Below are 24,536 nucleotides of genomic sequence, written 5' to 3'. Positions count from 1 at the left end.
TCATGTTCTACCTGTTGTCCAAGGGAAGCTAAACAAAAACACAAAGGCGGTTATTTTCCTTCTCACACACTCAGCACGGTTCTGAGCAAGAAAAGTCTTATCCCACAACAATCCACAACCCCACACGGACACTTAGAAAATATTGTCTGTGTTTTGAAAAATGCCACTTTGGAAGGGTAATACATGATTTTCCCCATTTCAGATTCATAATATACGTTTTCTTAAAGCTGACAAGAAAAATCAAATGAAGTTGTCTGGCGATATTTTAATGTAAGGCAATAAAAAAACCTATGATTTTCCTATTTATTAGGCATCTCTCAGCCTTTCTGGTTCCAGGATCCTACATGGAACAGTTCTCTTAATAAGACTGTGATCTCGCCCAGCCAGATCAGTGGTTGAGCCTCAACCTATGAATCAGGAGATCACAGTTCAATTCCCGGTCAGGGCACATGCCCAGGTTGTGGGCTGGATCCTCAGTAGGGGGCGTGCAGGAGGCAGCCAATCAATGATTCCTTCTCATCATTGCTGTTTCTATTTCTCTCTCACTTTCCCTTCCTCTCTGAAGTCAATAAAAATATTTTTAAATGGTTATGATATATATAATGCTATGTGTGTTTTACTATAATTAAAAATAATTAAATTATTTTGATAATTTCACAGGGGTATGAGCAATTCATAAAAAAAAAAATGTCTTAAAAGGCTCCTTATGGAGATCACTATTTAAGGGGGGAAAATTAAAAATATTTTTCTAATGCTTGCTGAGGACTCCAGTGACATTGCTTTGCTCATAGGAGGAAAAACAACCAACTCATGAGTGAGTCACATGAGGTATGAATTCTGTTCCAGAGCTGGGCATTTGAAAAAAAAAAACACACCTCTGTCTAAACTATAAGCAATTTTTCTTCTTCAATTATACATCTGCTAGACTCACCTGCTAATAAACGGTCTAATATTGTCCCCGGCGATGGGTGCCATGGACATTGGCATGGGCTCCGGGGTGGACAACCAGTAGGAATAATCATTTCGGGAGGCGAAGTTGCAGACATTGTTGATGTTGCAGAACAGGAAGGGCATGGTACTGAACTTGCGCAGGCAGCTTCCAGCCGTGCCTGGAGGCGCAGGGAGAGATGGCAGGTGAAGGATTTGCTTTCTAATTCACTGTCTACCTCTGTGTCACATGGTTTTGAGCTGGCTAATAATGAAAGACATATATTCAACCTAATCATTAAAATGGGAATAAAATTACTTAAGAATTATAAATAGAAGGTAGTAAATATACCAAAGAACTAGTATGATTGTAAATGAGCATTAAATTAAATGTAAAGTAATCAAGAAAAGAGAGGTACTAAAAAGAATTATGTATGACATTTAGATTGAATTCTAAAATATATTTAACACAGGGTCCCTTCTACAATGGGTACGAACATAGTGGACACTGCCTTCAATGGCAGTTTTGCCAAAAATGCAGAGATGCTCTTTATATAGCCCCTTCTTGTCTGATGTTAAGACCTAACCTGGATTTTGTACTGGAGGGTATCTGGGGGGGACTAAGGAAATTACCATAGATATGAACTTCCTGCTGATCTAAACTAATATCAGGGACACAGCTTAGAACATGCAGAAAAACATCTGGACAGAATAATATGGGACTTAAAAAAAAAAAAAAAGAGCCACAGTAAAGCTGCTCTATCTACACTAATAAAAGAGAAACATGCAAATTGACCATCCCTCCACTATGCCCACCAGCCAATCAGGAGCAAGTATGCAAATTAACCCAACAAAGCTGGTGGCGGCCACAGAGCTGGAGTGAGCAGGAGGCTTGGGTTGCCCCCGGTGACAGAGGAAACCAAGCTTCCCGCCCACCCTGGCCTCCACTCAGGAGGGGCTGGAAAAAAAAAAAGGAGGGGCTGGGAGCCTGGGTCGCTGGGGGGTGTGGCCAGCCTGAAAATGGCCCTCAGCCCCTTACCCAGGCTGGCCACGCCCCCATAGAGTAAGAGTCCCCGCTGGGGGGCATGGCCAGCCTGCAAACAGCCATCAGCCCCTCACCCAGGCTGGCCATGCCCCCCCCAAGTGGGGACCCTCACCCCATGGGGGTGTGGCTGGCCTGCAAAACACCACAGACCCCTCGCCCAGGCTGCCCCATGCCCCAAGGGAACCCCCACCCTGATCTGGGACACCCTTCAGGGCAAACCAGCCGGCCCCCACCCATGCACCAGGCCTCTATCTATACTAATAAAAGGGTAATATGCTAATTAGACTGGGAGACCTTCTGGACAAAGCAATGGTGGTGGGGCCGGGGTAGAGGCGGTTAGAGGCCAAGAGGGATGGGAAGTTGTGGGTGATCATGCCAGGACGGGATGGCAGTTGTGGGTGATCAGGCCAGTGGGGCGGCAGTTCGGGGTGAGCAGACCAGCAGGGGGGCTAGTTGGGGGTGAGCAGGCTGTCAGTGGGGGTCAGTTGGGGGTGATCAGGACAGCGGGGGGGGGGCAGTTTGGAGTGAGCAGGCCAGCAGGGGGGCAGTTGGGGGAGAGCAGGCCAGTGGGGAGGATAGGTGGGGGCGAGCAGGCCGGCAGGCAGAGTGGTTAGGGGCAATCAGGCAGGCAGGCAGGTGAGCGGTTAGAAGCCAGCAGTCCCCGATTGTGAGAGGGATGTCTGACTGCCGATTTCACATATTTATTTACGAATAAATATGTGAAAAGGAATATATGAATAAATGGAATAAATGACGAGATTCCATGCATGTGATGTAAACCGGCAGTAGAACATCCTTCGAGGGGTCCCAGATTGGAGAGGATGCAGGCCGGGCTGAGGGACACCCCCCGCCCCTGCATGAATTTCATGAACCGGGCCACTAGTTTTAAACATATCAATGCAAACTTTCAAGTGTGTATTTCAGAAATCTTGGTCCTACTTGATAAATTGAAGAAGAGATCAAAAGCTTTATTAATGTAAAATTTTTCAAAGATTCAGCTTTTACATTTTCTGGGCTTCCCATTTAGTAATACAATAGCTGTTAAATTGATGGCTCATTTGGCAAGGATGGAGGAAAATAGGGCTAAGCCCTCTTTTCATTAACTAGGTCTTCATGGCACCCTGAACTACAGGACCAGAGCTGAATACAGCTCTCCACCACTGAGGCCCTCAACAAATCCATGTTGGATGAATCATACATTTGTAAATGTCTCACCTAAGTCCTGTCCGTGGGCCCTTTCATTGCCTTGCACGTAGAGTAAAGAGTACCCATGGTAAAGAATTTTGGTCCCGGGCGGACACTGCGGATCATCTGTTGTTTGACTGTGCCTGGTCACAAGGAAGCCATGATCAACGGATGGGGTTCCTGGGGGACCCATGGATCCTGGCAATCCATCAGGGCCGGGTGGTCCTGGAAACCCTCTTGGACCTGGAAGATAGAAGAGAAAATGGTTTCCCTAGTCACAGACATGTTCCTCTGAAAGGCTCCAAGCAAGACCAGTCAAATACAACAACCCACCTTCTTCTTGCTACCTTAGCTTTTCTTTTTTTTTATATACTACCATACGATGTTTTATAAGCAAAGCAGATGCTCAAAACAATTTAGTCCAATGAATAAATATTTGAAAAGGAATATATGAATAAATGGAATAAATGACGAGATTCCATGCATGTGATGCATATAGCATTTGGAGGCTTCTCTAGGAAAGAATTATTATAGAATTATTAAAACAACCTCCTTTTAAAGTGGCTTCTCTTCCATATCGACCCAAAGCCTGCATATGGAAACGGCAGTAAGAAAGCATCCATGCAGTGGGTCCTTCCATCCCCTGGGGTAACTATGCTGCCTGGGAAACTGTTCACACACCTTCTGCTGGGCTGAGCCCTTTGTTCAGTCACCTGATGCCCCGAACCTTCAGCATCTTGGTCATTTATGGGATATTTGAGTTCCTGATTCCTAGGGAAGCAGGCCAACTTCACATCAGGGCAGACAAGGGCCCTTTGGCCAACACTGGCATTGTCATCTCCTTTCCCTTGTCCTTTGCTGAAATGGAATTTCTGAGGCTGCAGCCTGCTTCCCTCATAGAAAACCACACAGGGCCATCAAAATTGGCCTCCTTTCAGCAACATCTGGGAAACATTGCGCTTTGATCAACGTCTGCCTCCCTACACAGAAAAAGTGATGACAACCCTTTAACTCTTCTATAGGATCCAATTTCTTCTAAGAAACAGACTTCTTTGGAAATCTTTCAAGTAACATCTTCAACTCCATTTTGCAGTTTTCTGCACACTGGACCTACTGCTTCTAACCCAGAGACACAGTAATAAGGCTGGGAGACTGCTGCAAACCTACCTGGAGGTCCAGAGGGTCCCCTCTCTCCTTTCTGGCCAGGGGCACCATCAAAGCCGGGACTACCTGGTGGTCCAGGTATGCCCACTGATCCCGTCACACCTAAAGGAAGAGAAAGAGAAGTTGGGCTCCGGTCCTAGAGAGCAGAAGGCTGTATCTTTCACTTCCCCGTTGAAATGTGCTCTCTAGCCTTCTGGAAGGCAAGCAGCACACCTCTGACTGCAGATAAACGTCTTCCCAGAGAAGCACTATTGCTTCCTGCAAAGCCCTGTACACAGTTCACCAAGTCAGCTGCCAAGTGGACATTTGAATGGGTGAACGTTTCATCATCCCATTCAGAATTCTCCCTAGTTTCTTGCTTTTATTATTGCTATTATTTGGCAGATCGTTTTGGAAAAGGCAGGCTGTGTGGGCTGGGAGGAAGCTATTTGACACATTTTTACCTTCTCAAGTGTGTCCCCCTTGACCATATTCCAGCATCTCAAATAATTTTTATGCAACAGATATACTGACAATGGATAATATTTCTTCTCATGTGTACAGTTTAATCTGAGGAAGTTTAAACTTACATTTTCCTATATGCTATCTTTCAATTCTAAATGTTTTCATTCTCCTTTATTTTTCACCCACCCCTTTCCAACAGCTCTTAAAATAGGAAGTATTTAGCCCAAATAAGCAGAGAGAGTCTAGGGTAGGTTAGGATGCCTGGGAACAACAGAAAGAAGCACAAGTCTTTGACAGTTGGGTAGAGCTTCGGGACCAACTGCCGAGAGCTCCAGTTCTTACTTTTTTAGGTGGCTGCTCCTGCCCACCCCTCCCCCTACTCCCCCCCAGTATGTCCTAGCTGGTAACAATGATGTGGTTCCTTTCACCCATGTTTTTCTAAGTGATGTGCTAGGTTGTATGTCCTTCTAGCTATTCCTATATTTCATTCTGGCTGTTTTAGGTCCACTCAAAAACTTTGTTTGGTTTTGACATGCATTAAAGAAAGGTAAGAAAATCATATTCAAATAGGTGATTATGTAGTCATTACCCAGAGACATATGTGTGAAGAGGAAAGCCTGCCCTCTTCCCTCCTGACCCTCACTCCTTCCCTGCACAGCCCGGTTAATCTTACCTTGCTGTCCTTTGGGGCCTGGAGGTCCCTGAAACCCTTTCATACCGGCGGGACCCTCAGGACCAGGGAGCCCTGGCTCCCCTTTGACAATTTGGTAGGGACCTGGGGGTCCAGGGGGACCAGGAAGACCTGTGGGAAACAGGGATACCACTGATCAATTTCACAGTCAACATATGGTGCCCGAAAGAGCTTCCAAAGAAAAGTCCAATGTGAAACCCAATCCAAACAGAATGTTTCTCAGATGGAAAATCATCATCAAAAACACAAGTAATCATATCCTCATAAGTCATACATGTTGCCTGCACACATTTATTATTTCACCTAAAATCCTGAGCCCTGGGGACTGGAACACACATTGGGGTCATCGATGCGAACTGCCTGGACTTCCTGACGACCACCATCCGGCCCTCACTTGAACACTGCCAGGAAGTGAAGCTCATTCTCTCCAGGCGTCTCTCTTGTGACTTGGATAGTGCCCATATTTGCAATGAGAAAGTTCTTCTCACACTTATCCAAAATCTGCCTGACTGTACGTTATAACCACTGATCTTATTTTTTAATGGTGAATAAACTTAAGCCTTCTTTTGCATGACAGATCTTGAAATATGTGCAATAATAGGAATTTGCAGAGGAGTCTGAGGTCTGCCTCAATTTCCCTTCTTCAACCAAGCACTCCCTAATTCTCTCACTCCTCCCACACACATTCCCCCTTTTATTTTCTTTCCTGACATGCCACTTCTCACTGCATTTCAGTTGCTCACTCTCTCCCTTGGAACAAGGTTTAAAAAAACGAAACACAGCTCCAGAAATAAGGTCTGACCTGCAAAGATTACAATGGGATGCACTGTACTTAATTAAACTACTTCTAAAATTATCCTGTGCTTTTCGGAGCCACTACACGCTGTCGACTCCTAGTGCGGGGGAGAGGAAGAGCCCTTCCTGTGAAGAACTCCTTACTGTCCAACCAGTATTCATTCATCCTACTTGTGCGAGATCGATGTTATTCCTATTATAACTTCAAGTCGTTGATTTCAAGGTAAGTCACTGGTAAAAATGTCTACCAGATTAGTCAAATACAGCAATTCTGACTGGCTACCAAAGAATTTGGTTGATTAACTATTTTCTAATGACCTTCGAGACTTTTCACATTGGTAAAACCAAATACCCTAATTCTGAGAGTTCAATCAAATCAGTAAGGCACCTTCCAATGAAGCACATTATCCTACCTTTAGATCCAGGAAAACCTTGGTCTCCTTGGTCTCCTTTAATTCCCTGAAGGCCAGGGAGACCTTTCTGACCTGGAAGAAAGCACAACATGGTCTTTGTACAGAATCACAAAAGATATACAAGTATGTATATGCATAGACATGTGTAAATATACACACATATGTGCATATGCATATACACATGTACATGTATACACACATATGCATGCATGCATATACATACACACTCAGTGAAACTTTTCCATTTATGCTTATGGAAGAAAAGAGTATTACTTCTGGTCAACTATGTAAAACTTTTGATGAAACTCTTCTTTTAAGAACCCAAAAACCACATTTCCAAACATGCAACAAACTGCAAAATGCTCACAACCAGTGGAGGGACACATGATACTGTTTTTGCTCACATTCTGATTCACACATGTCCCCAAATAGACCACAAAACACCTGCAGGCTGAGAACTTGTTTTATGTACCTTTCTTTCATATGTATCTGATTCAGCTGTAAAAATCAGTGTCTGAATGCTGGTAGGCACCCCTACATAGTTGCTCAATACATTAATAAGTTAATGAATGGCCAAAATCCATGACTTCTTAATGATATTCAAATAATTGAGATGCTAATGATCCACTGATTCTTAGTAAAAAAAATCAGAACGTCTTTATACAGCCATTCATAGCATTATACAAATTGGGCTGTCACAGAAATAGCATATTTAATTTGAAGAGAACAAGACTTGTTCTATAATTATACTGGTTCTATCAATATTAAAGTGCCAGTGGTTAGGAAACTCTGGGAATAGGTAAATGTGTCTTTAAGCAGCATCACCTTTACTGTCTTACCTTGAAAACCTGGAACTCCTGGAGGTCCCATATCACCCTTAGCACCTGTGATTCCTGGAGTACCACCAATCCCCTAGACACACAAAGAGAACATCAGTTGGGAATTATTCAGGAGATGAACAGTAAGTCTCTCAAGTAACTGGTCATCAGGAAGCTGGGACAACCCCTCCATGTTCTGCAAAGTACCTTTGTGGATAAATGGTGTCTTGTGGTACCTGAATGATATAAAAAGAATGCCAAAAACTCTATGTATGTCAAAACAAGGTAACTGAATCAACTTGCTTCATTCACTGTATCCCCTCTTCTTGTCCATCTATGTGGTAAGTTCTCAGAGCAGGTGCAAGTCTTACATTCTGCTGTCCCACCCCAGATCACAATGCTATGAAGAGTTGGGACTCCCTAAACATTTATCATGGCAACACATCAATCTACCAACACCAACTACATTTCTGGAAAACTTTCCTCTAAACACTCAAGCATAGTGATTTTTCTTTAGAATTTGCTTCATATTTTATCTGAAAAGTGATTTTAAATATGGAAATAAGATAAAATATACTAAAGAAGAATTATTTTTCTTTATAACAATACTAGTGGCCTGGTGGACAAAAATTTGTGCACTCAGGGGGGTCCCTCAGCCCAGCCTGAGCCCTCTTACAGTCCAGAACCCCTCAGAAGATGTCCACCTGCCAGCTTAGGCCCGCTCCCCGGGGATCAGGCCTAAGCTGGCAGTCAGACATTCCTCTGGCAGCCCAGGAGCCCTCAGGGGATGTCCACCTGCCAGCTTAGGCCCACTCCCCATGGACATCCTTAGTGCTGCCGTGGAGGTGGGAAAGGCTCTCACCACCACTGCTGCACTGGCCAGTCATGAGCTGGCTTCTGGCTGAGCAGCACTCCCCATGTGGAAGCACACTGACCACCAGGGGGCAACTCCTGCACTGAGCGTCTGCCCCCTGGTGGTCAGTGCGCATCATAGCGAATAGTCATTCCCGGGTCATTCTGCCATTGGGGTCAATTTGCATATTACCTTTTTATTATATAGGATTCATGTATTTTAAAAATATTATCTCATGTTCTAGCTGCTAACTCGATAGAGTTGTTTTTTCTTCTAGTTCCTTTCTTTTTTTTTTTTTTTAAATATATTTTATTGATTTTTTACAGAGAGGAAGGGAGAGGGATAGAGAGCTAGAAACATCGATGAGAGAGAAACATCGATCAGCTGCCTCCTGCACACCCCCCACTGGGGATGTGCCCGCAACCAAGGTACATGCCCTTGACCGGAATCGAACCCGGGACCCTTCAGTCCGCAGGCCGACACTCTATCCAGTGAGCCAAACCGGTTTCGGCATAGTTCCTTTCTTGATATATAAAAAGTTGTATTGTTTCCTACATATATTTGTTTCTTTGCTTTAATTTATTTTAAAAGGTGCCATAACGAAAATAAGATGCACAAATATATACAGTTGACCCTGAACAATGCAGGGGTTAGGAGTGCCAACTTCCTGAGCAGTGAAACATTTTTATATAACTTTTGACTCCCCTAAAACTTAACTACAGTTGTCCTCAGTATCCATGGGGAATTGGTTCCACAACCCCCTCCGGATACCAAAATCTGAGGATACTCCAGTTCCTTATATAAAATGGCATAGTGGAACAAAGCATACTATCAGCTCTCCACATCTATGAATTCCTAACTACAGAATGAAAATATTGTTTTCAATCTATAGTTGTTTAAATCTGAGGATGCAAAACCTGAGGACCCAGGAGCTGACTGTATATTTATTTTTTAAAATCCACATATAAGTGGACCTGCGTCATTCAAACCCATGTTGTTCAGGGTCAACTATATATAGGCGTGTGTGTGTGTGTGTGTGTTTCAAGATATATATGTCATATGAGTGCATACACACATAAACATATACATATATACATATATATATACACATACACATATTTATACATAAGTACATAAAGAGACTAGGAATGGGGAGTATATTTCTGTGTTACTGAGGCTTGCTTTTTGCATCAAGTTTGTAAGTATATTTTTAAACCCATGCACTGAACTGTGTTTTCAAGTGGTATAACATTTCTCTTTAATGGTCACTGTAAAACTAGACTGTGAAAAATGTTTAATAGTTGCCTACTGTGGTGCCAATAAAGATGGCTGATGACTGGCAAGAGAGAAGGAACTGATCCAGAGAGGATTTCAGAGTGTAATAAATATGCATGCGTGCGCACACACACAGAGGCATATTATTTTGATACTATTTTGTGATTCTTTTCAAAAACAAGACCTATAAATGGACAACTTACAGGCATGCCTTGGAATCCTGGGTCTCCCTTGGGTCCCGGAGGACCAGGAGCCCCTGGCCAGCCTGGGTTTCCTCTGTCACCTTTCAGTCCATCAATCCCAGGGAGCCCTGGAGGCCCCATTGGTCCCGGAGGCCCTAATGGGAGACACAAAAGTTACACATGTCAGGTGAGGAGGTTTTTATGTATGGGTGTCATTGGCCCATGGTTGTCATCACTGCCACCCAACTGTCGCCAATTGCATATACAACCACACCATATCTATGGTCACTCAACTGTCCCCAACTATATGTAGCAACACAGCATCAAGCTGTGTGAGCCACAAAGAAACAAGGTGCCCCCGAAGGAAGAACCTGATCTGCTCAATGGGCAGAAAAGGTTGATATAAACACTGCCCTCTCAGTGTCCACAGGCCCTGTGTTGCTGGGTTCAAGGGCAGCGGTGCTGCAGCAGTCCCCGTGGCCGTGAGGGGGAGGCCTCCCAGATGTCATCTGGCCGGAACAACCAGCACAGGTGCCATTTGTGCTCCAGCCTTTTCCCACAACCCTCTCTCCCCTCTCCCTTAATCACGTGTCATATATACTGAATTCCTTGACAGAAAGGACACAGGAAAGCAATGACCCAGACCAAAATACAAAGGCCCAATGTCTGAAGCAGTTTTAAGTTGAAATAAATGCTGTCAACTTCTAAATAAACTTCAATCGAGAATGTATATATTTAATCTCTTTTACACTTTGTATATTTGTACCTTCTGATTCAGCCCCAGTTCTGCCCCTGGTCAGACACCTTACCTGGCAGGCCAGGCTGTCCTTGTGGGCCCCGGTCTCCTTTGGGCCCCTCCATGGGGCGGCCTGGAGCTCCCGGCAATCCTGGCTGTCCTTGTGGCCCCGGAGGACCCGAGAATCCTTTCTCTCCTTTGGATCCAGGAATTCCTGGGCTCCCAGCTAATCCTGGGAAACCCACTTCACCCTTTGAGCCTAAACAATAAAAACAGGTTGAGATCATGAGAAAGGCAGGAAGAAGAGAAATCCCAAAATATAGGAGGGAGGGGCTTCCAGAGGCTCCAGGAGGAAAACTGGAGCCGGGTGCCCTTTCCTCTCCTTGTTATTAATTAACACTCCTACCACGGCCAACCTAATGAGGAGTCAGCTTAGGATACCAGAGCCTGGCCCTCATTCTTAGCTATTATTCTGTATACTTTTTAAAGGAAGTGCTCTATGCCAAAGGCATGTTGAGTATATGCTCAGATAAGCCTACGGTCAGTAGCACTGCTAAAGTTAAAGGCTTGTTCCACCAATAGGTGAATGGATAAACAAAATACGTTATGTCCGCACCACAGAACATCACTCAGCAAGGGAAAAAATGATCTATTGACACATTCAACACCACAGGTGAATCTCAAACTGATTATTCTGTATGAAGAAGGCAGACTAAAAGTAAAATACTGCAGGATTCCATTTATGTAAAATTCTAGAAAATGCAAGCTAATCTATAGTGCCAAAAAGCAGGTCAATGTTTGGGGGCAGGAAGAGGCAGGATGGGGGATGACAAAGCAGCACAGAAAACTTTTGAGGTGATGGGTTTGTTAACCATCTTGAATGTGGTGATATTTTCATGGGTGCATACATATATCAAGTCATTAAATCACACACTTTAAGTAAGTGCAATTTATTGTATGTTCATAGTAATAAAACTGTTTTAAAAGTTGTGTATGTATTTTTTAAGAGCTTTTACGGGAAAAAAAAAAAGAACTACATGTTTAGTTTAAAACATATTACCCCAAACCTTCCAATAAAATACAAAAATTCTAGGATTATTTCAAGGTGATTAGGAAAAAATAAAAAGGGAAAGAGAGAGGGCCAACACCTGACATGATCACAGAGCCCCCCTCCTGACTCTCCCTCTGCCGTCTCACAAGGCAATAAATCCAAAACTGTGTGGTGTTTTGTCACGGGCCAGAAAACATGTCAATTAGATTATTCCAAACCCAGTATCTACTGTCTATGTCCAACTACCTCACTGAAACTTTCACCCTGTTCTGCAGGCACCGTGTGCATCATCGGTGAGTGGAAAAGGAAGGACACATTCAGCGTACGTTACCTTTCTCTCCTTTGGACCCTGGATACCCTGGAACACCTCTTCCGGGTATACCTGTAAGAGGAGGGGAGAAGCAGTGTTCATCTTTCCTAAAAGAGCTGATCTGCAGGTACCGTACAAAGCAGTACCAATACCCTGTACCATCTGCAGAACACAGAAATTAGTTAATTGCACCATGGGAATGAAATTACATTCCTATAGTCCTCCTAAGATACCCTTGACAGGATAGATATAATTTAGTGCTTTTTCCTAAGTCCCTTTCAGCTCAGAACCATTATGACACTTAGCAGAAATAATCTGTACAAATGAGTACTTTTTTCCTACGACTGTCTGGAGACTCACAAATTGGCTCTTCTCAGACAACCACCCAACTGACAGCTATTCTCAAGAGAGGTAGGGAGAGCCAGAGACACTCGGGGAAGCAGCCACCAGGGAGGGAGCCCACAAATGTGAGAAAGGGCTTCAGGGAAGATTAAAATGAGGGGAAGAAGGTGTGGAGGCATTTTTTAAGAATTCTTTTTATAGGAAAATGAGTGTACATAATATACACATAAGGTGCATAGAATGAAAAAACGAACTTAAAAAAGAGGCCAACACTAACAGCAATAAAAGCCCCTGGATGCTCCTCCCCAGTGACATTTTCCTCCTTCCATGCCCCTGACCCGGGGTAAACTCCGGCTACCTACAAGCATGCATGCAACCGTCACCCTCCAAACTAGCAGCCAGCACTGCTGCCCAAGTTGCACCTACCACCCCCATCAGGGACAGAGCATGTTCGGGAAACAGCAAATATCCCTGGGACCATTTCTCTAAAGAGGGAGAGGCCAGGCAGAGAAGGCAGTGGTCTGGGCTTTTGATGTGTGCTCGTTCACTCACCACCAAGAGCTTGAGCAGTTTCGAGGACAGATTTCCATAAGTATTTGTGAGAGAAAGAAATAAACAACCCCCTTCCTGCCTTCTCTGTTTCCCATCCAGACCTGCTGCCCTTGTCCACGCTGCTGTTTTCAGGGCTATAAGAAGGAATGGCCTCGATACCACTTTGTACCCAGCTCCGGTCTGTAAGTCTCGGGGAGATGTTTACTGCAGAGAATAGTCCCATTCTGAATGGGAACAGCAGCTGGACATACCTGGTTCACCCTTCTCTCCCGCCGACCCTGGAAATCCATCATTGCCAGGTTCCCCTTTCGGGCCGGGTGGGCCCGTCGCACCAGGCTGTCCAGGAAGACCTTGAAGAGAAAGGTCATGTCAGTCAGGCATGGAACCTCTCACCGCACGCTGTGCCTATGAAAAATGGTACATTCCCAGGCACACCCCAAGTTCACTCCTGACATCCCGCCACGCTGCTAGCAACCCCACTGCTCCCGATGCCAAAATGATGGTAAGAGTGGAGAGAAAGTACATCAAACTCTCTCGCCAATCAATGAAAAACTCCTTCTAGAACCAATTGGAGTGGAAATAGCTATAAACCCAGCCCGGAGACTTTGGTTCTAATTCCTAACGGGTGGCCAGACCTTGAAAAGGCCCTGTCCGGCCCCCAAGGATCAGTTTGTTCATACGAAAACTGAAGTGATGGCTTTGACTTGTCTCTGATCATCCAAAGGTCACGCAGGGATATCCTGGGCCCACAACTTGCTGTCTGGGAGGGTAACTCCCTGGAAGCTTGATGCCCCACCTCCCTGGCCATCACCTTGGCCTCTCTTCCAGGAGCCCCAGTCCGCGTTCTAAAAAGTGGTCTCTACCTGGTTCTCCTTTGACGCCAGGGACACCATCCAATCCCGGGAAGCCTTTGTCACCTTTTTCTCCAGGCAACCCAGGGCTTCCTAAAAGAAAAAACAAAGTACCAGCATGCCCATGACTTTGAGTTTTTCTTTGTCATCTCAGAAGCCCAAGCTCAGGGGAAGGCTCCCGCCCACCTACCTGGATAGCCAACACTTCCTGGTGATCCTTTGGGGCCTGGAGGCCCAGGCATGCCTGGGAGCCCGAGGCTTCCTTTTTCTCCCTTCTCTCCAGGACTTCCCGGAAAACCTGCTATCCCTTGATCTCCCTGTGAGTAAAAATTGGGGCCATGAATATTATATCTGCCCCCAAACATGTGTCTGTAGATGCTTTCTGGATAATCCTATACATTTTGGTGCAATAAAGATTGCAATGTGGGGTTCATTTCCAGCTTTCTAACCAAAGAATCCAAGTCCACACCTGAAAAATTGAAAAACCAACAACCCAGAGCCAAAGAGCCAACTATCGGCCTACTTCTCAGGTTGCTTCACACTCCCCCTCTCTTTCCCTCTCCAGTGACAGCTTGCTGCCCTTGCCTCTCAACAAGTTTCCAGATTTTTCCTTGGGACAGGGTCATGAATGGAAGTAGAGAAGAGAGGCAACTTATAATAAGTTGAGGGAAATTGTTCTCTGTTATGGTTCATTTAATGTGCTGAGATGCTTCCTGAAAATTCCTAAGGAAGGGTTTCCACTTGAATGATGGGAGGGGCGGTTTCCGTGCAGGCTGCCGTTACCTTTTCCCCAGGCTGTCCCGGAATTCCAATGCCAGGCCGGCCTGCCTGCCCCTTCTCCCCTTTTGCTCCTTTCTCTCCAGGTAAGCCAGGGACCCCCTGTGAGCCAGGGATTCCAGGCACACCTTTCTCTCCAGGTGATCCTATAAACACAAACAATGGAAACTTAAATGTGTGAGGAGCAGGTGCTAATAATAAAAAATTAAATAGCACCTTGACAACCAGCCATGACTAAGGTAAATGAAGATGTGTCCCTTCATTTATTTATCTGTAAGTCATCCTGGCAGATGCCAGTCACCCAACCCATGAAAGCCACACAAGAAAACATTTCTCCTATGTTTTAGAGACAATCGTTCCATAAAAAGAGATAAGAAATACATTAACTGCTTAGCATATTTACTTCTACAATAATGTGAGAAATGGTTTTTATGTTCTATATTCTACAATCAACTCTCATTATCTGAACAAATCAGAGGGGCATGAGACAGGCCTTGAAGATTACACGTGTACTTGGTTTCGTAATGTATGTGAGTAGCCAAACCTACTTATAAGTGCAACCAGAAACCTAGATGTTTCCCGTCTGGACGGTAGCAACCTGTCTGCATTAGCATCCAGACCAATCTGAGTCCTGAGCTCTCTGCCTTCTCTCACGTGCCTCCTCTCTGGCTGCTGTCACCAGAACAAATGCTGACAGCAAAGTGCTAAAGCCAGTTCAGGACCGGGGCAGAGGGGCCCAGAGAATTCTGCTGAGCTAACGTCAAAGGGCTTTAGCAGCATGAGATCATCAAAAGTTGATGGTGTACAGCCCATGTTTTGTTATTAAATTGTGACTTGTTTTTTAGCAATGGTCATAGTCTCAGCAAAATCCCATTCACCCCCAGGTAAGAGACCATAAAGAAATGAAGATGTGCGTTTGTGTAAAAGACACAGCTGCCTAGATCAGTGGTCGGCAAACTGCGGCTCGTGAGCCACAGTTTGCCGCTCTGTTGACTAATGAGTTTGCCGACCACTGGCCTAGATTATGTCCTCAGCCTGCAGCAATGCATGTGCATGGACCAGAAAGAAGACTCCTCTTCTAAACCCAACGTACCTGGCAGGCCCATTCCACCAACCGATCCTTTTGGTCCAGGAAGTCCTGGAGAACCTGGGGTTCCACTAATGCCTGGATCACCTTTAGGTCCTAAAGTAATAAAGAGAAAAACCAAACAGGTTAATACATACAAAATGTGCCCATTAGCATTACCTCAGCATGAGGGCCTGCCATGCTGGTGAACTTGAACTCCACTTCATACCTGGCTGCCCAGGATGCCCTGCTTGGCCATCCTTTCCAGGCACTCCTGGGGTCCCAGGGTCTCCTCGAGATCCTTTGTCACCAATTGGGCCAACTTGTCCTACAGAACACACATGAGAAAATAGTGAAGAGCCATGCCTACTTAAAATAGGGCAGTGCTGCAGAAACACGGGTTGGTTTGATATTATGGGTGGAGAACCAAACCACTGGTTAGGCAAGTCGTTCTATCTCCATTGTTAAAAGCTCCCTCCAGGTTACCTTTTTCTCCTTGATCTCCCTTTTCACCCTTCATGGTGTCCATGTCAAGTTTATCCATAGTCCCAGGTTTGCCAGGGAGACCGACAGCTCCTTTTTCACCCTTGACACCAGGGTCTCCCCTGGGTCCTGCAGAGCCCGGAAAGCCATGGTCCCCTATAGAGGAAAGAGAAGGCACCCAGTGAGAAGTGACCAAGTATCTCAGAGGCAGTGGCATTCTTTCTGGCTAGTGGAAACAACTGAGAAAGAAAGTGTAAAGAACTAATGGACTCCCTAACCGTTTGGCTCAGTGGATAGAGCGTCAGCCTGCGGACTGAAGGGTCCCGGGTTCGATTCCGGTCAAGGGCATGTACCTTGGTTGCAGGCACATCCCCAGTGGGGGGTGTGCAGGAGGCAGCTGATCGATGTCTCTCTCTCATCGATGTTTTTAACTCTCTATACCTTTCCCTTCCTCTCTGTAAAAAAATCAATAAAAAATATTAAAAAAAAAAAAAAAAAGAACTAATGGACTACCCAGAAATGGCATTAAATGGTAAGTGTAACCTTTGGTTTCGAGTTACCTAGAAGAATCTGATCCAGGTCAATGAACAATAAAGCCATTTTCTAGAATTCATTCTTTGTTAAGAATTCTAATATTTGTGACTTCACTTATTAGTTTAAATAATTTCGACTTTCTCTCTTCCCTAAATACCTTTATCACTCCTGTTCATGGTGCCACTCAATTCTATACAAACTAATAAAAGAGGAATTTTCCTGTTCTACTAAACAAATCAACCAATCACCATTTTTATGTCTCACATGCAAAGTCATTTTTTTTTTTAATGTTATTTTGGACCAAGTTAAAATAGCAAGATAAGAAATAAAAATTAAGACATAAGTTTGCCCAGTTTGTTAATCTGAGTCTAAGGATTCAGTTTCTGTGACCTCACATGACTGAAGAGTCCACCATTTCTAAAAAAAAAAAAAAAAAATGAATCTCAGCTGTGCCAATAAGAAACACCTGAAACTTGTCTCCTCTCTAATTTGTTGGCAGAGCACACACCCTATGCACCAGGAATTCCTACTGTAAGAGGAATCTTTCAGATCCCTTGCTTGATCTTCTTAACTTCTTTCCTTTGCCTCTTGAAATGAAACATCATCTATAACCATTGCTGAATTTCCCAAGAAGCATTGAGACATAGACATCAGACAGGCTTTTCTGAAGTTATCAGATCCTACCTTTTTCACCCGGAAATCCTGGTGTGCCCGCTGGTCCTGGAGAGCCAGGCTGCCCTGGGGTCCCCATGACGCCCATCTCTCCCTTGAGACCTGTAGCCAGATGGAAGGACTGTGAATGCTGATGACATATGGTAAGGGTCATGATGAGGTAAGGTGTCACCTCAGCATCACTTTGGGGCAGGAGTTCACAAATCATTTACCTTGAAACCCAGGAAGTCCTGGTGTCCCCTGCTGTCCAGGAGGACCAGGAAGCCCCGACTGTCCAGTTAGGCCGGGGAGCCCTTGAGTGCCTTTATCTCCTTTGGGTCCTGGCATGTCCAGGCCTGGAAATCCGGGGAAACCCTTCTCTCCTTTCACTCCAGGAGGGCCTGAAGGTAGGTGAAGAGCAAATAACCTTTAGCAGAACTTACAGCGTGGTTGGGCAATGCACTTGACTGAGCTTAATTGCTACTTTCTGCAGAAAGTATGTGAACCCGCCCACGCTGGAGGTTGGCGGGTTGTCACCTTCCCAGAGAGGTGTTTAGGGTTACTGAGGCAGTCGGTGGACAAACAATGTCCCAAGAAAAAGTCCCTCCTTCCTGCCATCACTAGTCAGTAATTAGCACTCGAAACACCATCCCATCTCTCCGCAGTGTTTAGACCTAAGACTAGCTTCTCTTCAACCGCTTTTCACTGATTGTCTTGCCATAGTCCACCATCACTGTCTTAATTCTACAATTATTATCAAAGGCAAAGGAAGCTTCTAGATGTGGACTCAGATTATTCACAACTTACTAACCCTTCCATGGACAGATAAGATATACACACCCTCATTTTGAATTTGAAAAAGTTACTGACTGCACAATAAAGGGGAGGTCTTATAAACCAAGCCCAGTGGGAGAAGAAGAAAGACACCTGTGACTACATTTAAGCAAACAACCAAACTTATTTCCACAAATAGAATTTACTTTTCGCCTTTTTATTCACAGATTCTGCTAATTTCGTGGAAACTCCAGCATCAGCTCCTATCCCGTCATGAATATGATTTAGGGAAAGAAATCATTCTGGAAGAATGTCACGTCACCTGAGGATCCTGGTGGTCCCTGTCTCCCAGGGGGGCCCATCAATCCAGGGGGACCAATTCCAGGAACTCCTGGAGCTCCTTTGGGACCTTGTAATCCAGGAGGTCCTGGGTCACCTGGATGGGGAAGAAACTGTGAGTAAACTGCATGGGGACCACAGCATGTTTCACAGCACACACTATCTACTTGTACAATAAGCCACAACAACAGAAAGCCATGTGCTCTACGTCTTTCATCACTCATTCACCAAACACTCACTAAGAGCCTAATAGGTGCTCTGAGGACACAAAATAAACAGACCCAGTCTTTGCCACAGTCCAGATTTACTTGTAAGAAGTTACCTCTGATTCCCTGAAGGCCAGGGGGCCCGATGGCTCCATGCTCTCCAGGAATGCCTGGTCCCCCGATGTTCCCCTTCTCCCCAGGTGTGCCAGGAGTGCCTGGAAGACCTGGCGCTCCTTTGAGTCCTGGCAGACCAATCCCGGGCTCTCCCTGGAAAGCCCCAAAGCACAGAGAAGCAAGTTAACCAACAAAGCCCACGATTTTATCAGCCAAGAGCAAAAGTGCAGACTGTTAACTGATTCCGTGGTGCACTTAATAACACCTGCCCAATCCGCTTCTGTTTGCAAAGCTTCCTCACACCTACTATTTCCTTTCAATCTCAGTATGAGCCAAAAAGGTAGACAATTTTTATCGTTTTCATTTTACAAAGAAGGAGAGGCAACCCCCCACCCCCACCCCCAATGACTTGTCTGAATGTGATTGGTGGCCCAGCTAATAGATATTTTTGTAAGAAGAGGAAAAGTTCCAGGACAGGAACAGGACACCCTTTATGTAGTTGCTTCCAAACAGCCCCAATGTAGGCGCTGACATAGGCTGTGCGAAGCAGTAGGTGGCCATTGTGTCCGTCACAGTGCCCTCTGGTGTCCACTGTTGGTGACAACTTCCAGATGAGGACTCTGGACAGGAGGGGGCATTGGTGACTTCTCTACACATCCCAGCAGGAAATTTGCAAAATGCCAGGAACTCAATCCAAGGGATATTTGAAAAAGCACAATGTTTTAAGTCATGAACCAAATCCTTAATTCCATGTGCATTTGGCGTTTACTAACCACAGCGTTAAGATGATCCACCCGCCACTACCACTGACTAATGTTCAAATCAAGTGCAGGTTAGGAGTGTTCTATAAAGATAGATTTCCAGAGGCCCCTCTTCTGTTTTAGCCACACAGAGCAGGGACACCAGGAAGTTAGGTGTTTCTCAGGAAAGAGCTTCCCGGGGTCACTGAGGCGCAGCTGCCTCCCTGCACCCCTGCCCGATCCCCACAGCTTTCCCTGAACTCCTCACAGAAAGGAAACAGGCCAGCCGAGTTCTACATTGACAAGGGACTGCCCTTGGCCCTTTCTCCCTTTTAGGACTGATGCCTTCGGGGAATTTCCCTTCCCTTCCTCATCATCAGAACAGAAATGGATCTAACCATGAGTCAGTTACACTTACCGAGCAGAATTTCAACAGTCAGCAAGTGGGCAGAGGGGATGTTTGAGGGCAAGGAGAGTCCTAAAGTCACACTAGCCCAGGGGTGCCCAACCAGGGCCATTTTGCCCCCCGACCCCCCGAATGTCATTTGGTAATATCCGGAGATATTTTTGGTGGTCACAACTAGGGTGGGTGTGGCATGCTCCTTAAGTATCACAGAGGAGGCTGCTAAAGATCCCAAATGTTTAGGGCAGCCCTCGCCACACAAAAAAAAAAATCACTGGACCAGCAAGTCAATAATGCAGAGGCTGAGAAACACTATGCTAGACCTTCCTGAGGGGCTAGTACAGCTTGTAGGACAGTGGCTTTCAAACAGCTTTCTTCTGCCACCCACAATAAGACAGACATTGTATGTTGAGATGCAGTACACACACAAGCAAGAACATACTCATAAAGTGAAAACAGATGGTTTTCCCCAAAACATTTACTACTATGTGCCGTATACTTTGGTATTTTCTACTCTATGCTATTTCATTAAAAACCAAAACATGCTGATCCCATTGGTTGTTTGCTTAAATTACTAACCCACATTGTGTGTGTCCACTTAATCACAAGGGTGGAGGACACAGCCATCCAGAGAACACTCAGTACCCACCTTCTGGCCGGGCGGACCTGGGTTGCCAGGGAAGCCATTAATTCCTGGGCGACCTGGATTCCCAGGAAGTCCCAGATCTCCGGGCAAGCCATCAACGCCTATTTTAAAGAAACAAAATAATATTGAACATAATATTTCCCACTTTCTGCACTTCTTTTACACTTGCTCAGGGGTAACTGAACTGATTGGCGGTGGCCAACAAAAAGGAAGCCCCATCGAGGTGATTCTAAGAGGAAGATGAGACCATCTGGTCATGGCAGTGCCACCAGTGCCACCTGGGGCAGCTCAGGGGCCGTGGACCACTCAGACCAATCCCAACACTCCCCTTTCTTCTACTCACTGACATTTTCTTTCCTGTCTGACTCCCCCCAAACAAACACAAACACCTTGGCGTTTGCAGACTAAGGATGGCACTTTAAACTCTTACTACCCAAGTGTGGCCATGCTAGAGAGGTATGGAAGCTGGTCCACATGTTCATCAGACCTCTTGTGATTCCTGTATGCGTTCAAATGTGAGAAGCAATGGTTCTCAAATGGGGCTGCAGCACACTGGAGGCACATGGCGACAGTTAGAGACTGGGTCCCAACCCGAAGGTGCTCATAGGCTTTCTCACAGCTGCCCACATGGCTCCCGTGTGCAGCAAAGTCTAAGAGACACTGGTTTACAGCCCTCCTGTGGGATGCGGCAGTCCATAACCTGCAGTCATTTATAAGTTTGCAGAAGCACACACCTCAATGGCACCTGCTACGGGGCTGTTGTGCTGAGGGGCCCCAACAGAGAGTAGACCTAACCACCCACCAGCATCTGCATCTTCAAGCAGTTTATGAGATGTGGGCAAAGGGCTTCTAATGAAGACCTTTATCAGTTAAACTTTACCTGTCATGATGGCAATGGTATGGCTCTCAGATGGAATACTAGAGGCCCGATGCATGAAATTCGTGCACAGGGGTGTGTGTCCCTCAGCCCAGCCTGCACCCTCTCCAATCCAGGACTGCTGGCTCCCAACTGCTCACCTGCCTGCCTTCCTGATTGCCCCTAACCACTTCTGCCTGCCAGCCTGATCACCCCCTAACCACTCCCCTGCCAGCCTGATTGATGCCTAAGTGCTCCCCTGCCAGCCTGTTTGCCCCTAACTGCCCTCCCCTGCTGGCCTGGTCACCCCTAACTGCTCTCCCCTGCTGGTCTGCTCCCCGCCCAACTGCCCTCCCCTGCTGGCCATCTTGTGGCAGCCATCTTGTGTCCATATGGGGGCAGCCATTTTTGACCACATGGGAACAGCCACTTGTGTGTTGGAGTGACAGTCAATTTGCATATTACTCTTTTATTAGATATGATAGTGGGGTCCATGAACATGGAGAAGGCCTATGCCTTCCCCCATGAACTTGGAGGGTCATCAAGGGCCTTCTGCTCTTTACACCTGACAGAAGTAACCACGTACATGGGTGGTTATTATGTGGCTCCAGGAGGAAATAGGCTGCTGTATCTGGTCCGCCAAGCGTCTAGGCCAGGGGTGGGCAAACTTTTTGACTCGAGGGCCACAATGGGTTCTTAAACTGGACCGGAGGGCCGGAACAAAAGCATGGATGGAGTGTTTGTGTGAACTAATATAAATTCAAAGTAAAGGAGCGGAGGGGAGGGCAAGAGAACCCTCCACTCTTTTGGCTCCATGGGCCATATAGAACAGCCGAACAGGCCAGATCCGGCCCCCGGGCCGTAGTTTGCCCACAGCTGGTCTAGGCTATAACCATGACAGCGGGTGTGATGCATGCCTCTAGACAAAAAGCCAGGAGGCTGACAAGTCTTTAAACTCAGTTTGGGCCAAATGGTCCGTGAAACTGGGGCCATGATGCCCATCCAAATGGGAAAGACATGCCCCTATCGCTCACAGCACCTTTGCAGTTCTGACCATGTTCATCATGGCAAGTCTATATGCCAGGGTCTACCTAAAGGACTAGTTGAATAAGAAAGCAACAAAAATGGTGAAATGTCCTCTTTACTTCCTTACAACTTTCAGAAAGAAGTACTGGTTCTAAAATGTCAGCACCCTGTGGGGATACTAGCCCCATGTGCAGAGGCCTTGCCCCCAAGACTGAAGCCTCCTCATCCCCCCACCTGCCCCATGACCTTCCTTCTGACTTCCAAGCCCAGTCGGGTGGAGGTCCCACTGGCTGTGTATTTCCTTCACTGATGACAGAGAATTCCCTCCAGTGAGTTTAAATGCATGTATCATCTGCCAGCTTCCTGGGCAGCTTCCAGTCCCTTAATGTTCCAACTCCACCAACCAAACCACTCTGTTGCAGGCACCATTTCACCCATGGCTTTAGTGACTGACATCACTGCACTGTGAGGTCATTGGCAAGCCTTCTCATATCTGCATGGTCACTACTCGCATAGCGTCTTCATGTCCATTGCCTCATACTCTCGTAAGTTCAAGTAAAGGTGACCAGAGAGAGCACAGCCCTTGGTGATGAACACCATCAGAGCTATGGTCCCACTCATGGTTGGGCTCATCCTGCAGGCTTACCTTTGGGGCCTGGAGGCCCTGGAAATCCAATTCCCGCCTGGCCAACAGCACCCTTCTCTCCTGGAAGGCCAGGCCTTCCTGGGGTTCCAGGGAAACCTCGGTCACCTGTTGTGGGCAAGACCAATGATCAGCGTGAGAAAAACCTGAGAATGTTCTAATTCCACCTCCAGGTGAAGTAGAACTTAAAAGTACCTTGGGGCCCTTGGAAACCTGGGGAACCCGGAAGTCCATCTGCTCCAGGGGGGCCAGGTAAAGGCATGACTCGTCCTGCTTCACCCCTGAGACCTGCAAAAAAAGAGCAAGGACATCGTGTGAGCACAGCATTGCGTCCTCTGAGCGTACTTTGTGTACCTGGACAGACACCTCCATCTGCACACCTCCATTTCCTCCCTCTATTTTTTCTAGAATCTTTCACTGAGTGTTGTTCCTCCTCACCCCAAAATGTATGTCCAGAGTGACCTAGATTTGTCTGACTAAAGAATACCTTCATGGTCCAAAGTAAGAATCAAGAAAAGCTGAAAGGCCTGCCATGACAAAAGGTGAGATGGGCCTGGGGAAATTCTTCTTTAGTCTGTCTCAAAAAGTCAAAACATTTCTACTGTTTTCTGTCAATTTCTCAGCCAGTACTAATTCTGAGTTGCATTGTGAGCAACCTAACTTATGTTCATCTGGTGATAAGTTATCTTCACAGTGTGCTAAATGGATGGCTATGCATTACTGGTAACTGTGGCTGGACAGATGTGTGCTGTTGAGACCAGCACAAGCTAAGAGGTACCAGCCAGCCCCCAGGACATTCGTGACTAGGAGACCCGCTGGGCGTCAGGATTTAGCTATTAAAAAAGGACCAAAGGGATCATCTCCAGGAATGTGTGCAACAACTCTTCACATGCCTTATGAGAATTCAAGATATGTAGGACCTCCCAGTGACAGCCAACACATTCTTGAGCTATAGAGTGTGGGAAATGCCTCCCGACTGATTCCAACGTGTATTTGCTAACAGTTCTACCCCTGAGATGGAAACTTTTATGGTCCCAGAGTAAACAGAGTTCTGGCAGATCAAAGGTCAGGTTTCTAATCCAAAAGCTGACTGGGTCTGGGTGGCTAAGAAACTCTACAGAGTACGGAAAAAGACCAACAGCACTGTCAACAATGCCTTCTTCCCCATCCTACCAGGATGTATCTAGATGTACCCCAGTTGGTTTTTCTGATAGTAGTTTCTGGCCAAGAAGAATGTCTGATTCCATTTTGTAGCTCTACAAGTTTTCAAATCCCAGAAGTACAAAGAACACTTAATATGTAGATTTTGGGATAAGGAGCTGAAGGGAAGTGATCAGTGGTCTCTTTTCTAAGACTGGGGATCTTTCTAAAGAAGTCAAACTCAGTATTTCCCTGCCCCAAATGAGTCACAAAAGAGATATTTCTTACTAAACAGAGAACAATTATCAGTGGAGTCATAATTTGGTGCTAAGTAATCAATGTTCTCACAAACAATGAGAATGATAATAATAGCAGATACATTAGGATGCTACACTTGGACTTCCTTCAAAGACTGGCTAATACTTTCTGGGTCAGAATGCTTATGAACTTTATACTATGTTTTAATAAGGAAATAGTGCCCAATGGGCACAGGAATTGATAAAG

General features: G+C 45.8%; 1 protein-coding gene across 2 annotated transcripts in view; it reads right to left on the bottom strand.

Annotated features, from left to right (window-relative positions):
* The window catches only part of COL4A1 (collagen type IV alpha 1 chain), a 140,231-nt gene that overhangs the window by 5,827 nt on the left and 109,868 nt on the right, over positions 1 to 24,536 (bottom strand). Inside the window, exons 27-50 of one of the 2 annotated variants that reach the window (XR_013960181.1) lie at positions 23,088 to 23,180; positions 22,896 to 23,000; positions 20,371 to 20,468; positions 18,581 to 18,731; positions 18,242 to 18,355; positions 17,379 to 17,546; positions 17,179 to 17,268; positions 15,964 to 16,116; positions 15,707 to 15,805; positions 15,505 to 15,594; positions 14,418 to 14,557; positions 13,825 to 13,951; positions 13,647 to 13,727; positions 13,035 to 13,133; positions 11,911 to 11,961; positions 10,602 to 10,787; positions 9,814 to 9,947; positions 7,504 to 7,576; positions 6,665 to 6,736; positions 5,439 to 5,567; positions 4,325 to 4,423; positions 3,188 to 3,400; positions 932 to 1,109; positions 12 to 28 (exon numbers count right to left, since the gene is read on the bottom strand). Coding sequence is in view for 1 of the 2 variants with exons in the window: in XM_080661168.1 (XP_080517294.1) it covers positions 932 to 1,109; positions 3,188 to 3,400; positions 4,325 to 4,423; positions 5,439 to 5,567; positions 6,665 to 6,736; positions 7,504 to 7,576; positions 9,814 to 9,947; positions 10,602 to 10,787; positions 11,911 to 11,961; positions 13,035 to 13,133; positions 13,647 to 13,727; positions 13,825 to 13,951; positions 14,418 to 14,557; positions 15,505 to 15,594; positions 15,707 to 15,805; positions 15,964 to 16,116; positions 17,179 to 17,268; positions 17,379 to 17,546; positions 18,242 to 18,355; positions 18,581 to 18,731; positions 20,371 to 20,468; positions 22,896 to 23,000; positions 23,088 to 23,180 (2,743 nt within the window). In the remaining variant the exon portion in view is untranslated. The remainder of the gene's footprint in view (positions 1 to 11; positions 29 to 931; positions 1,110 to 3,187; positions 3,401 to 4,324; positions 4,424 to 5,438; positions 5,568 to 6,664; positions 6,737 to 7,503; positions 7,577 to 9,813; positions 9,948 to 10,601; positions 10,788 to 11,910; positions 11,962 to 13,034; positions 13,134 to 13,646; positions 13,728 to 13,824; positions 13,952 to 14,417; positions 14,558 to 15,504; positions 15,595 to 15,706; positions 15,806 to 15,963; positions 16,117 to 17,178; positions 17,269 to 17,378; positions 17,547 to 18,241; positions 18,356 to 18,580; positions 18,732 to 20,370; positions 20,469 to 22,895; positions 23,001 to 23,087; positions 23,181 to 24,536) is intronic. The other variant, XM_080661168.1, reaches the window with a different exon arrangement.

Source organism: Plecotus auritus, assembly GCF_963455305.1.
Source record: "Plecotus auritus genome assembly, chromosome: 3".
Lineage (NCBI taxonomy): Eukaryota > Metazoa > Chordata > Mammalia > Chiroptera > Vespertilionidae > Plecotus > Plecotus auritus.
The sequence above is the reverse complement of the archived record's forward strand: the minus strand, read 5'-3'. Positions and strand labels throughout refer to the sequence as shown.